Below are 14,416 nucleotides of genomic sequence, written 5' to 3'. Positions count from 1 at the left end.
CACTAGCATAACAAAGAAACAGAGAAAGCAGGGACGAGAGGGCGTTGTACAACTGTGAATTAAACAAAACCTGCATAACCTTTATCTGCTGTTTGCAATCTACATGTATTCTAGTGATGGGATTTCCGGCTCTTTTTAGAGATCCGGCTCTTTCGGTTCGGCTCACTAAAAAGAGCCGGCTCTTTCGGCTCCGAACCGGCTCTTCAGGTTGTTTTGTTGCTTTAATTAATTTATTATTAACAATAATATAAAATTATGCACAAAAGGAATTACTAACGTAAAAACAAGTGGTTTTATTTATATATGTTTATATATAAATATATGCGGTGGCCCCTAGAGACAAAACACGTACAAACTCCAAAACACATTTCTAGCATGAACTGAACTTCCAAAGCAGAGCTACTAGATCACTTAAATTACACAATTGAAAGCATGTGTGTATTGTTTGTGTATTTATACACAGGCACTCATATATATTCAAATAATTTAAAAAAAAAGTTCATTTACCTGTTATTACCACACACCAAATCCGGTCGTTGGTACTTGCTGGCTTGTGTAGCCACAAGATAACAAAGGCTCAACACTGCGCCCAGCATCCTGGAGCACTTCTGTTCTCTTTTGTACGTGTTTTGAGTTTTTATGTGCTTCTGAGTTTTTATATGCTTCTGAGTTTTTACGTGCTTCGGAGTTTGTACGTGTTTTTACATGTTTTGGAGTTTTTGCGTGTTTTGGAGTTTGTACGTGTTTTTACGTGTTTTGGAGTTTGTACATGCTTCAGAGTTCGTACGTGATTTGAAGTTTGTATGTGCTTTGTCTCTAGGGGCCACCGTAAATATACTTTTATTTATTCACTCCGCATAAAATGTAATAAATAAATCATATAATACAAAAATCAACTATTCACATTTCAAGTTTTAACTATTTAAATTTTCAGCTTTTTCCTTTCACAAATTTAAAGTGAAAAGAACACAAAACACTGCAAACCACAACACAATTAAATATAAATTATAATATGAAAACTAAAAGAACATGCATATTCTCTGTCATATGGACCTGCATGAATAAACTTTCTCAATCCTTTATCATCTGCAACCGAAAATAGTTGTGGATGATTACTATACCTTTCTAATGTTGTTGTCCCTGCCTCTCTTTCTCTCTCTGGCTCTGTTCCTGTGCTACTGAGTGTAACTACCGCCCCTCCCCCCTCTGCCCAGCGTAAAGCACAAGGCCCGCGTGCAGAGTGAAGCGGGAAAAAAGTGCGAGAGAGAGGCTGAGAGAAAGGAAAAAAAAAAAAAACCCCACGTGACGGCTCGCGATAAGGAGCCGGCTCGCGTCGTTCACGTCAAAGAGTCGGCTCTAAGAGCCATTTCGTTCGCGAACGACCCATCACTAATGTATTCGTCTCAGGGCTGGCTGAGTCAACGAGTCTCAACAGCTCTCTGTAGCTAAAGACCTCAAAAGAGGGGTTAAAGTTCATGCCTGGTCTAAACCAGTCAGCCGTTTTCAGACATGCAAAAAAGCTACACACTGTTCTACACATTAAAGGACAGAAGTGAATGTGAGAGTGGGAAAAACTATGGGAAAACATAGGTGCCACTTAAAGGAAACTATTAAAGAAGCAGCACCAGAGTCAGAAAAAAAATCAAATGTACTTAAGTGTTATTTAATAAAAATCACTTGTGGCTCAGAATCAGTATTTATGGGCAATTCTATCCTCTTAAGCGTGAATGATCGGTCTACTAGAAAATTAATCAGTTACCTGAAAAAATACCTGAAAACAAATTTTAGTTTAAATGAAACAAAATGGTTAAAATAATTGTAATATTATCTTTTATTATTAAAATCTTAATCACAGTCAGTTTGTTAAAATGTTTTTGGGGGCAACAAAAAATATATTCTATATGAAAAAATCTTACAGCATAAATTTAGCTTAATTCAAATCTCTACTGGCTCAATGCACCAAAATAGATTTGTCACATGAAGATGCCCAAAGACTTTGAAACACAAAGAATAAACTCGTGCATAATGTTGAATCAATCATTGATGATAAGTCATATCAACTTTTTAAAAGTGAATATGTAATGTTTGTAAAAACTTTGTTTTTTGTTGTTTTATCAAAGAAGTGATGAGCAGTTTGCATCAGCATAATCAAAAATCAACACTTTGACTCTAGTTTGGTCATTTTTATTCATTTTGTTTGAGTGCAGCTGAGCTCCGTCGGATCTATTTTAAGCTGAAGAAGTGAAGCTGGCCAAGAAGCGTAACAGTGAGGTAAGCTGTCCTCATATCACTGTGTTACTGTACATCAACATGAGAGTAGACACTGCTGATTTTTAGAATGTGAATCAGCTGTGAGACAAGCCAGGAGAGAAAAGCTGGTCATTATGTGGACTTACTCTCTGCAATGGACACATACATACCAGAAAATGCAACTCTTCGATTTCCTTTCCAATTAGTTTTTCTAAAGACTCCTAAAAACTTTCATTCTTGTGTATTGTAAGAATTCCTAAGCAATGCAAATAAAGTATTTAGTGACGAAAGTAACTTGAAAAAATATACAAAATGCAAAGAGTTGATAAAAATAAAAACATGGGTAAACATGCACAAGGAGAACAGAGTGATAAATGATAAGGTGGAGACCATATGCACCAGTGATTGGACACATGAAAACAACCGTGAAAGGTGAAAACAATCGTTAACAACCTTTAACACCTTCAACAGCTCGACCCTCATTAGTGTCACCTGTAGTTGTCACACTAATGAGGGTGGAGCAGAAAAACCATAAAAGAGGGAAACAAAGGAAACAGACACACAAAGAGACTTCTTACATAAACAACAGAGTGTCACACTAACAGTTTTTTTTTAGATTTAATTTCTGAACCTAACAGAATGTAATGCAATAACAGGCTTTGAGTTTTTTGTGATGTGGCTAAAATCAATGTTTTACATGCAAGTCTGCTTTAAGTTTAACATCCTGCAAGATTCCGCTGTTTTCTAACAGGTTATTTTCCCCAGTGTCCAATCATTATATTACGTTACGTTAGGGTGGGCAAGTCAAGAACGGTGAGATAAAGACCAAATGAACCAATCTAAAGAAAATGTTGCACATACATTGTCAGAGCAATTAATATCTTTATCAGGCTTGTCATAAAAATGCCTGGAGGTCAGAAACTATCCAGCACCCTGAACGGCTTTTTATCCTTTCTCGCTCTCTCTCTCTCTCCTTTTCATTAACAACAACAACAACTTGCTATTGAAATTTCACTTATCAGTGCTGGGGCATATTTATCCCTCTCCAATTTTCTTCCAATATATATTAGAAAATCAGTTCGGTTTAAATGCTCAGTTTGTTTTTCCACAAGTTAACAGGACTTCATGACCATGGTGAATAGGTCAGATAAATCTTCAAATTAAATAATAATAATAATAATAATAAAGTATTGTGCAGGGTTTTCACCAAGTAGGCCAATAACTACAAAGACCTAAAATAAATTCATGTTCTAAGTTAGATGTATTCAGGGCTGGACTGGGCCAAAAATCGGCCCGGGCATTTAGACTAGAGACCAGCCCACCAGGTACTATAGGAAAAACCATAAAGCCTTTGAATGAAAACAAACGCTGTTGTCACAGTGATGTACACTGTCTTGTTGGTATATATGTATCAATCTAATAAACTTAAACCTACACCATCCTAAACAGTACTAAACAGTACCCGAAAGTAGACTGCTTGGTCGAGTTAACCTCCTGAACTATCTACAACACAGGGTGAAAACCTGAAATTAAGACAGAGAAGACTAGAGGTGAGACGTGATCATTACTGATGACAGATTTAGATATATTTTCATAAACCATTCATTTGCCACATCAATAAACAGTATGGCAGGGCAAAATATTTTTCTAACATGGCAACCTTTAAAAAGTGAAAGGAGACAGAAAGACAGGTGAGAAAGAATACAACTTAATAATTGACTTTTTGATGGCATTTTACACACAGTACTGGTACAGTATCTAGAAAATGTGGGAAAATACTGGCATCATATACAGTACTTAGCTACTTCTGAAGAAAATATGATGGGACCCTAAAAAAAATTACTATGTACAGTAATGGATTTCTATACATTTTACATCAGATGAAAACGTTTGCTGTAAGATTCAGGCAAATTTCCAAAAAAAAAAAACAGCATATGCATCAAAATAAACTATTTCCAGCAGTGCAATATGAGTCCTAAGCATCCCAGAAACGACACAGAAAGTCATAATGTCAAACATAAGTTTTAAAAACACCAGTATAGGCTCATGAGGCCCTGATGGTAAAAAACTACATTTCCGCAAAATGACGTCACTTCCGGTTTCGGGCAGGACATGGCGGACATGCGATAGTTCGTGCTGATGGACATAGGAAGTGTTACAAACAGCTGATCGGATCGGCAAAGCATGTTTCTGGAATATTATGTTTTTGTTGCTGCAAGTGCTTTTTATGCAGTTTTTGCAAAGCTATATGTGGAAGGAAACTGTGACCAGGACAAGCTGATGGCATAAGATGTAAGTACAACTCCTCCGGTTTCATATGCAAAAAAAATTATTGCGCTAGCTTATGTGGTTGCAGAGCTACCGGGATTTAAAAATAGTTACGCAAAAGGGAGCGTCTCCGCTCCGACTGGCTTTAAAGGGTTAAACTCTCCGGCTGTGATAAACGTCGCCTCTGGGTGTGCGGTTTCCTCACTGCTGATCGCGCTGTACAGTTCCATGAGTGCTCGGTCAGTGTCGGCTTGTGGGGGAATGTAAGCAGCCGTAATAATCACTGCTGTAAATTCGGTCGGTAGCCAGAATGGCCGGCACTTGATCATCAGGTACTCCAGGTCCGGTGAGCGTATGGCCACAACACCTCACTCTTGGAGCACCTTTTTGCCACATGTATCGCAAACCACGTCTCAGCTGTTTGTGGAGGTAAAATAAGTCCGCACATGACTCCGATTACGCTCAGCCATTGTTGTGAGTGCGCACGCCAAGGGGCTGCGAGACATTTATACAGCCGTATTTCGCACATGACTATGAAAGGCGGAAGAGGAAGTAGTTCCTTTGAATGTAGACAATCCAATGTTATAGTTCCTTTCCACTGTGTTCCTGTTAATGATAAACTACAAATTTACTCTAAATTACTAAAATATCGATATTTCAATGTGAGAATGGATTCTAGAACGTGAATGATTGGTATCGGAGGAATCAATATTTCAGGATCAATCCGCACATCACTAGTGCACATACTGTTTCACATCATAGTTTTTCTTGGATGTACGTTTTAGTTTTAATAGTCCACTACTACTTGTTAAAACATCTGTGTTGTGTTTAAAGTTACCCTTATTCCTCATTTTTTTCAAGCATCTTTTTACGATATTTTGAGGTTTTTTTTGGGAGTGCTAAAATTTGAGCAACTTCAGCATTCGTCTTCTCATGGGTCTTCAAGTGTCGGGCCAATTTTGACTGTGGTTTGTCACAGATGAAACAATAATTTTTTGGATTGCAAGTTGCAAGCAAGTTTTCACCTGCTTCTCTGTAGTATCTGCACCTTTAGACACTGACCCTTCAACCAAGACAATTTCTGTGCTGTCTCTGATTTTTTGAATTTCTGGCGAAAGTTCACTGCAATCCTCGACTATGAGCATATTTAAAGGTTTTGAACGTAGGGGGGTAATTTCAGCTGAACTGTCTGAGTAACTGCTAGAATGCGGTATATATTCTTCCCCTGACATCTCTTCACTTGAACTAGTTTCTTCACTAATCTTGAAAAAAAAAAAAAATATGAAAAATAATTCTACATCATGTATTTTAAGTACTAAAATTTAACAATATAAAATCTTACAATAACCTACCAGTTCAAGTCCAAACCTTGTGCTTTTGATGTAACAGGACTTGTGCCAGATACAAGATTACACGAGACAGATGAAAAACAGAACGTGTTTATGTATTTACATTACAAAAGATATTCCAGTACTTCCATGCAGCTTAATGATTTTAGGTTCCCAGAACAAAAGCAAAAATTACATATCATACAAAAGACATTTGTTTAGGGATGGTTTTTGAGAATTGGTAATTAACTTGTACATGTTCGAGACGAGTTGGTACTAAAGTATCAAAGTAGTGGAACAAATGGTGTCACAATATTTATTTTACATAAATTGATTTTAATGGTCCACTAATAATGACCACGTTGCATTTTTTTTAGTCAATGACTGAAGGTTAGATGGAGTTTTATTTTGCCGTAGTTTGGCAAACTGGTATTACTCCATTAAAAGGCCTGTAATAGCTGGTAATACTAAAAGCAGAATGCTGCTTGATGTAGTCAGGAAAGCAGAACTTAAAAGTTTACTTCTAAAACCTGTTTGTATGTCTTCACTGGTTACTGAATAACTTGTGTCATTAATATTTGACACAAGAATCAGATTAAAATTGAAATGAGTTGAATATTTCCATAAGAATTAGAAAGCTGCCAGCCTGACAATGTTTTGCTCATGAATGTGTTCACATTCTGTTAAGCAGAATTCACACACCGTACCCCAAGTTATTATACACTGGCAGATGACAGAATTAAAACAGACAAATGTAAGAAAGCTGGTGTGTAGTGTAGAGCAGAGCCAGTAACTTAAAAAACATAAGATAAGTGAATAAATAATGTGCCAGCAGAAACAATAAATTAAATATTACAGGTAATAACTTCCTCTTGTTAATAGAGTAATATCTTGACAATCATCTAAAATAAAAGGACAAGAATACTCACCTTTACATTTCACGCAAATCAACTTGAAAGCAGGAAAATGTGCATTACAAAAGGCACATTTTTTCAACATCTTCTCTGACGAATACACCACATCATGTTTGCAGTTCTGTTGAAAAACAAAGTTCCTTGAGTTTATACCATTCATTTTCAATTCTTTGATGCCATGCAGAAACTTCACTCATTTGCTGCGACCATGTGACATGAATACATACAGTAAGATCCAACATTTCAGGGTTTCCCCATCATGATTTAAGCATATTTTCTGATAGGCTGACTATACTTTTTGAGTAAAAGAGCATCTGTGTAACCACTTCTCATTGACTTTAAGTTGCAGTCTCAGTTAAATTCAAATCAAGTGGCTTAGCTGTTCATTTAAAACATTGGAAAACATCAGGAAATGTGTATTTTTACTACAGCTGCTGGTTTCCAGTTACCAGATCTTGGTATCATGTCTTCAAAGAGAGTTGACTGATGAAAAGTGAGCCTCTTCAAGCATCTGGTTTGGTGAATCACCCTTCTTTCTGAACTCTTATTCACAGTCATTGCTGTGTCTTGGCTTACATAGGCCTGCTGCATCTGAAAAATGATGATCGACAAAGAAAAACAAGGTTACTTTAGCTCATCTAGATGTAATGTTCAGATTTGTTATGTAACAACTGGAATTTGGTGTTGTAATCGTAATGAGCTCATCGCCGTTTCCCTGTCCTGTACATATAACACACAGAAATGCAAGAAGAAGGAAAAAAATTATAAACCAGTTTCATGTTGGTATTGATGGTTTTAGAAACAAATCAAACTGCAAGGAATGAACTTTAGCCCCCTATTTGTGAGTAAAATCATTTTGTAATAGTGCACCACTATAAGTGCCTGTGCTGATTTGTTAGCAAATAGTTTTTGGACCGTCCAAGTCCTCAGAACTCACTGCTGGTATTGTACATACACCAGCACGATCATTAGATTTACTGCAGCTTTCTACTCCTCCTCATGACCTCACTAAAAATGGACTGCAGCTAACTCACCTCTTCCTCAAACACATCTTTTCTGAATTGTCTTTGAATTTATCTGGTGAAGGTTTCCCATCATGTTCCATCCTCTTCGAATAAGCTGAGTTCTTCTTCTTCTGGTTCCTCCCTTTAGGGGTCACTACAGTGGATCATCTGCCTCCATCTTATCCTATCCATAGCCGCCTCCTCGTTCATACCAACCCTATCTATATCCTCCATCACTATATCCTTGAACTCCCTCTAAGGGCTTGCTCTTTCCCTCCTGCCTGGCAGCTCCATATGGAACAATATATTCACTATGCCTATTCTACATATGTCCAAATCATGTCAGCTTTGCCTCTCTAACTTTGTGTCCAAACCATACAACATGAGCTGTTTCTCTGATGCACTCATTTCTAATCTTCTCCATTCTGGTCACTCCCAAACAAAATCTTAGCATCTTGAGCCCTGCCATCCCCTGCCTGGCCTTTTGCACTGCTTGTTGCTTTGGATGCTTGACTCCAGGTATTTAAACTCATGTACCTTCAATACCTTTACTCCTTGCATATTTCATATGAGCTGACCATCTGACGTCAAAGAATACAAAGACATATTTTGTTGAATGCATTGAAACAGAGGACAATTTTTACCTTTTCCATGGCCACTTTGTGAATCATTTGTCCCAAATGTTCTGCTTCATCTTTAGATTCATCCTGTGTGGGTCTGCTATCATGTGTCCCATCCTCTTCAGATGCTGCCGCCATCTGTTTTCAGAGAAGACAACAATATGTTTGGCTCATTTTTGATGGATTGATTGTGGAAGCACCGAAACTGAGGATGAATTTCACCTCTCTTTGTGGCACAGGACACCCAGTTTTGTTTTTCATGGCTACCTTAGGAATCCTTTTACGTTCTTGTTCTTCCTCCTCTTCTGAATAGCCTTCAGATTCATCCTGTGTGGGTTTCCAGTCATCTGTCCCATCATCTTCAGATGAGCTAACAGACTGCTTTTAGAGCAGAAAAATATATATTTTACTCATTTTCATGGATGTTTGGAAACAAAACACTTACATCTTTAACTGCAGGAGAAGAAACTCTGCTGGATTTTTCCTGCCCACCTTAGGAACCCATTCCCTCGCTTCATCCTCCTCCTCCTCTTCTGGATTGTCTTCTTGTGTGAGTTTCCCCACATCTGTCCTATCATTTTTGTAAAAGACCACCATCTGATTTTAGAAAAGTAAAAGTAAAAAGCTAAAAGATTAGTAATCAGTGAAAACACTAAAAACAAGTACAAGAACATACATTACATACTTTTCTCTTGCGCAACTGGTATGTCACTTTTTGTAGATGCTCCACCCCCTTTTTCAAATCCTGTTTAGTTTCGTTTATTGTGGCTCCGGCACTACCGGCACCCTCACCCTGACCTGGGCTCACCATCTGTTTATGGTACAAATTAAATATGTTTTGTTCATGATGGAGTAAATGATTATATATGAAAGAAGTGCAACCAATCAAAACTCTTACCAAGGGAATCAGGGCACACATACCTTGTTACTGCTACACTGGAAGAGCGTTCTGTCTAAAAGCTCCTCTGTTCCTGATGACTGCTGCTCTTCCTTTTCAGATCCTTCACTGTCCTCGTCCTGCACAGATCCTCTGTCCTCTCTCCTTTTCCTTTTCCTTGCTGCATATGTTGCAATTGCATTGGTGGTCAGTGCTCGGCTCTGGAGTGTGTCCTCTGCAGGGTCCTCAGCTGTGCAAAGCAATATTACTAAATATGAATAAATGTAAGTGTATAGATAAATATATGACTTCACTTTAGCTTATTTAAATAACCTTGATAAAATCTTTTGGCTGTGATGGCATCATGGCACATAAATGTTGCCACTCTGTCGTAAAATTTACGTCCCAACTGTCGCTTGGCCTGAAAGAATAATGTTTTAAAAAGAAACCACATGAATAAAACCCATGACACTTTAACCTACTTCATTGGGTGTCAAAAAATAAAAATGAAAGGTTTTCTCACATAAGTGGAGGAACGTAGCATGTTGAAGGTGGGGGGCAATCCCCAGATTCATCATCTCCCAGGCTGCCTTGAAAAATACCGGTAGTCTATGAAGAACACCTCCACTAGAACTGTGGAAAAAAGTCGGTTCCTCTGAACAGCCTTCAACATACTCTCTGATATGATTGTAATGCTGCAACCAGGTATACTCATTCTTGTACAGGGGGACAGCTGCTTGCCCATGGTATCTTTGAGTTTTGTGCTGTTTAACTTAATACATGAAAAGACATGTTTATTCAACTGAATAAAAAAATGTCTATGTATACTTAGATTTATATAGTTTTAGTACATACACGGATGATGCGGGCACCCTGCTTAGTTTTTTCTGCCATTTCAACCTCCTCAGTAGTCATGTTGATGATCACTCCCTTTCGGTGACCAGTTATGGCAATAATATATCCGCCCAACAGTCCAAAAAACAATTTCAATATTGTTCTGCTCTGGGGTTGCTTCTCGAGGTCATCTGTAAAAACACAAAGAGAACACTACATGTATTAATATGCTATGCTAACACATACACTGCATTTACATTTCCAGTCCCTTGTGCAGATTATAGAGGGACTTTACAAGCACCATGTCTCAAGGACCATGCAAGCACCACAAAGTATCAAACAAAATTTCCAGACCAACCATACAAAAAACCCAGTTTCCAATTACAAAACCCTGTAATGTGTCTTAAGATAGAAGATAGAAAGAGATAAAAGTCTCACGCCCCTTGCCTCCTCTACAGAAAAAAAGGAAGGAAAAAAAAGGAAAACATCAGGAAAATTTTGTGGAAGAGATCATCTTTCAGTAGACTTACACATCCAAAACACACACAGTCCTCATAATGTAGGTATCTTACATTAACCAACACTATAGGACTTGTGTCTAACACCCTCACTCAACATCCAAACAACTCTGCTGTGTTCTTGTTGCAATAATAACAACAGCAGAAAATTAGTCACCTGCTCATCATCTTTAAGGGACGACGATGCCATGGGCACATCAGCTTGAGGACAGTCAGGGTGCTCTGAAACCTTGTGCAAGCAAACACAAAAGTACATTAACATCCATTCAACACAGATACGTTGAGACTATACAATACAGTTACGTAGCTACACTACGATAAATGTAAATATAAATATGTACCTTTACTCTCCATGGCCAGTCAGAGTCACTGTAGTTGTATGTTGTTTCTTCCCCCAGCTTGATGTCCTTTATGGCAAATAAACATAGATGAGGCTCTCCATTTACTGTGATTGTCCTCATTTTGCTGTTTGGGCTCACGTGATCGTCATTCACCAGTCTGCCCAAGGAGCCATCCCCTCTGGCTGCATCAATGCTGAAACAACAAAAAATGTAAGACACAAAATTACACAAGCTTTATAAAAAGGCTGAACAATTTGATTACATTTTTAATTATATGGATTTGTAACAAACTAGCAGTTTGTCTTAATGTGGTCGTCATAACTTTTTGCAAAAAGTAGGCTGAAAAATTAATTATTCTAATTTACATACCATAATTGTTTTCCATTGTACCGGAATTCAAAAAGAAAAACCTTTAAGGCGTCATGGTACAATCTTGTTCTGTTTTCATATTCCTTCTGGGTTACAACGTCTCCTTTGTTATAGTTGCACCTAGTAAACACTCCTCAACCTTACAAAGAAAATAGAAAATTTCAACATTGGTCTACTGCAATGGTTAAACTTATGACTGTGCCAAAAATCCTCAACAAGTATCCTAGTACCTCACCTTTTACTGAATTTATGCATTTCACTTCAAATCCATCTTTGTCCTGCCCCAAAGATGCAAATTTTACTGCTTCATCTTTCGGTTTACTTTTTGCTCTCGGGGGCTGCATTGCAATTCACTGTCTCAGAAAAAGAAAAAAAAAGTACAATTTATGTAATATTTCAGGAAAATAGTTTACAGTGAAAACTGATCTCGTACAGGTGTTCTTAACCCTCTGGAGCCAAGGGTATAATTGGCTGTTTTTGACTACTTTTGATTTAATTGTTTGATCGGCTCATGTTCATTTATCCACCACAATAGGAAAGGAGAGGCAATAATGTATAGAAAATACCGTTTTTATATTTTCCTGCACTAAACGTAAAAACAGTTTTCAGGAAAAAGCTTAAATTATGTATCATAACTCTGGTTTTACTTGGCCTATCAACATATTTTAAAAGACTATACGCCATATACGCATGTTTCTGATACACCGTAAATTGGCCATATAATCTGCACTCCAGAGAGTTAAATGTTAGCTTATCTTATCTGAAATGTCTCATTAATAACGTGTCACCTATATTTCAGCATTGCTTAAAATCTGGAGACAGTGGGATGAATAAATAATAACATCTGAGTATTTTCAAATGTTACAGTTTAACTAAAAAGGTGTGCGTTAGACTAGGTATTTAACCTTGACTAATTAAATACACGTGTCATCAAAAAAGGCTAGCTTTAGCATGAGAATTACACTGAAATACAAAACTTAATCAAGGAATATACACCAAAGAAAAACCTCAAGAAAACTAAATCTGACTGGTTGCTGGGCTACAAAGCTGGCAAAATTTGAAAGTTTAAAGCTACCTGTTGGCTTCTCCACACCAGCAAAGTGTTGCTACTCCTCAACTCGAAGTCACGAAGTGAGGGGGGAGGGGTGAAAAACAGCTCATTGGATAAAAAGTGGTCAGGTGATGAGAGTTCAGACTTTTTTTGATGGAATTTCAGTGAAACATTTACAGTGACGAAGGACTGAGTTTTATTACATTTGTTTGTTTATAGGAAATTCCTCTTTTAAAAAGTATTTAGTTATTTATTTGAAGAAAAGGTACACTATAAGGCAAAACATGTTTCCTCACACACCACCAGCCAAGGTCCACCACTGAAGCAATGGTTTTACACTTACATCTGCATAGGTTAAACAAATCTGAGATTCAACCAACAACATAGTGTGACATATTTTAGATCCTTATGTTAAACCAGCATTTCAAGTTTCAAGTTTCTTTATTTGTCACATGCATAGTTATACAAGTATAACACACAGTGAAATGTAGCCTGACACGCTCCTCGACATGTGCAAAAAAATTGGGGGGGGTGTAGAGGAAAAACATTATATATATATATATATATATATATATATATATATATATATATATATATATATATATATATATATATATATATATATATATATATATATATTGGGTGAATGTGCAGTAGTAGTAGCAAGCAGGTGAATTCTGTACATTAATATGAATAGACATCTGACTATTTTACAGGATAGACAATATAAACATATTTAAAATTAAAGGAATTGAAATGTACATTGTGCCTTGGTTTAGTGTCTGGAAGAGTCCTGACTCAGTCAATTATAGATGATGTGAGAGGGCGGGTGTGTGTGTTTAGGGCCCGGATGGCTTGGGGATAGAAGCTCCTCTTGAGTCTCTCTGTCCTTGCCCGGAAGATGCGGAACCTTCTACCAGATTGCAGAAGTTGGAACAGTTTGTTGCCTGGATGGGACGGGTCCTTCAGTATCTGCGCTGCTCTAGTCCGGCATCTCCTGGTGTAGGTGTCCTGAAGCGGGGGGAGAGCAATCCTGCAGCAGCGTTCTGCTGTACGGATCACTCTCTGGAGAGCTTTTTGGTCCTTCACACAGCTGTTCCCAAACCACGATGTCATGTTCTGTGTGAGGATGCTCTCCACAGCGCCTGTATAGAAAATCCTGAGGATCTTTGGAGAGACCCTGAACTTCCTCAGTTGTCGTAGGTGATACAGGCGCTACCTAGCCTTTTTGGTCTGGACCTGAATGTGGGCAGCCCATGTCAGGTCTGAGGAGATGTGGACACCAAGATACTTGAAGGACTGCACCCTCTCCACTGGAGCTCCATTGATGATAATGGGCTTGTAGTCTCTGTGCTGACCCCTTCTGAAGTCCACCACCAGCTCCTTGGTCTTGCTGACGTTCAGCTGGAGGTGGTTGTCCTGGCACCACGATGCCAGATTCTTCACTTCATCCATGTAGGCCGCCTCATCGTTGTTGGAGATGGCACCCAACACCACTGTGTCGTCAGCAAACTTCACAATGGTGTTGGAGCCATGGGTGGCCACACAGTCTGAAGTGTAGAGGGAGTAGAGCAGTGGCGAGAGGACACATCCCTGAGGTGCTCCTGTGTTGATGGTGATGCTGTTGGAGAAGCACCTGCCCACCCTCACCACCTGAGTTCTGCCAGTGAGGAAGTCCAACACCCATGCACACAGACGGCTGTTAAGTCCCAGATCCCTCAGCTTTGTGAACAGTCTGCAGGGCACTATTGTGTTAAACGCTGAACTGTAATCAACAAACAGCATTCGCACATAGTTACCCTGTTTCTTGTCCACATGGCTGAGAGTGGTGTGTAGATCTGTTGGATCTGTAGGCGAACTGCAGCGGATCTGTGGTGTCTGGGATGGAGGAGGAGATGATGTTCTTCAGCAGCCTCTCAAACACCTTCATTACTACCGAGGTCAGTGCAACTGGCCGGTAATCAAGCATGTATCAAGATGTAGCTTTCTTCTGAAAAATTTATTTAATTATTATACTTTTGTTCTGATTTTTTGTTTGAAGA

The 14,416-nt window shown here is 38.4% G+C and overlaps 1 protein-coding gene across 1 annotated transcript; it reads right to left on the bottom strand.

Moving 5' to 3' along the window:
- Window positions 1-7,165: 7,165 nt before the first annotated feature.
- Window positions 7,166-9,759, bottom strand: LOC113032379 (uncharacterized). The gene is made up of 7 exons (XM_026185282.2): window positions 9,595-9,759; window positions 9,306-9,511; window positions 9,070-9,195; window positions 8,877-8,981; window positions 8,652-8,765; window positions 8,409-8,522; window positions 7,166-7,351 (listed from the first exon to the last, which is right to left on the bottom strand). Exons 1-7 carry the CDS (start codon window positions 9,713-9,715, stop codon window positions 7,166-7,168), a joined length of 972 nt encoding a protein of 323 aa, XP_026041067.2. The 5' UTR covers window positions 9,716-9,759.
- Window positions 9,760-14,416: the final 4,657 nt, after the last annotated feature.

Source organism: Astatotilapia calliptera, chromosome 11 (assembly GCF_964374335.1).
Source record: "Astatotilapia calliptera chromosome 11, fAstCal68.1, whole genome shotgun sequence".
In the NCBI taxonomy this organism is placed as follows: Eukaryota; Metazoa; Chordata; class Actinopteri; order Cichliformes; family Cichlidae; genus Astatotilapia; species Astatotilapia calliptera.
The sequence above is the reverse complement of the archived record's forward strand: the minus strand, read 5'-3'. Positions and strand labels throughout refer to the sequence as shown.

Coding starts and splice junctions, on each gene's coding strand:
- LOC113032379 (XM_026185282.2), bottom strand. CDS start 9,715: ATGTGGTTTCTTTTTAAAACATTATTCTTTCAGGCCAAGCGACAGTTG. Junction 8,766..8,876: donor CGAGGGAATGGGTTCCTAAG/GTGGGCAGGAAA, acceptor CTGCTCTAAAAG/CAGTCTGTTAGCTCATCTGA. Junction 7,352..8,408: donor ACAAAGTGGCCATGGAAAAG/GTAAAAATTGTC, acceptor ATCATTTTTCAG/ATGCAGCAGGCCTATGTAAG.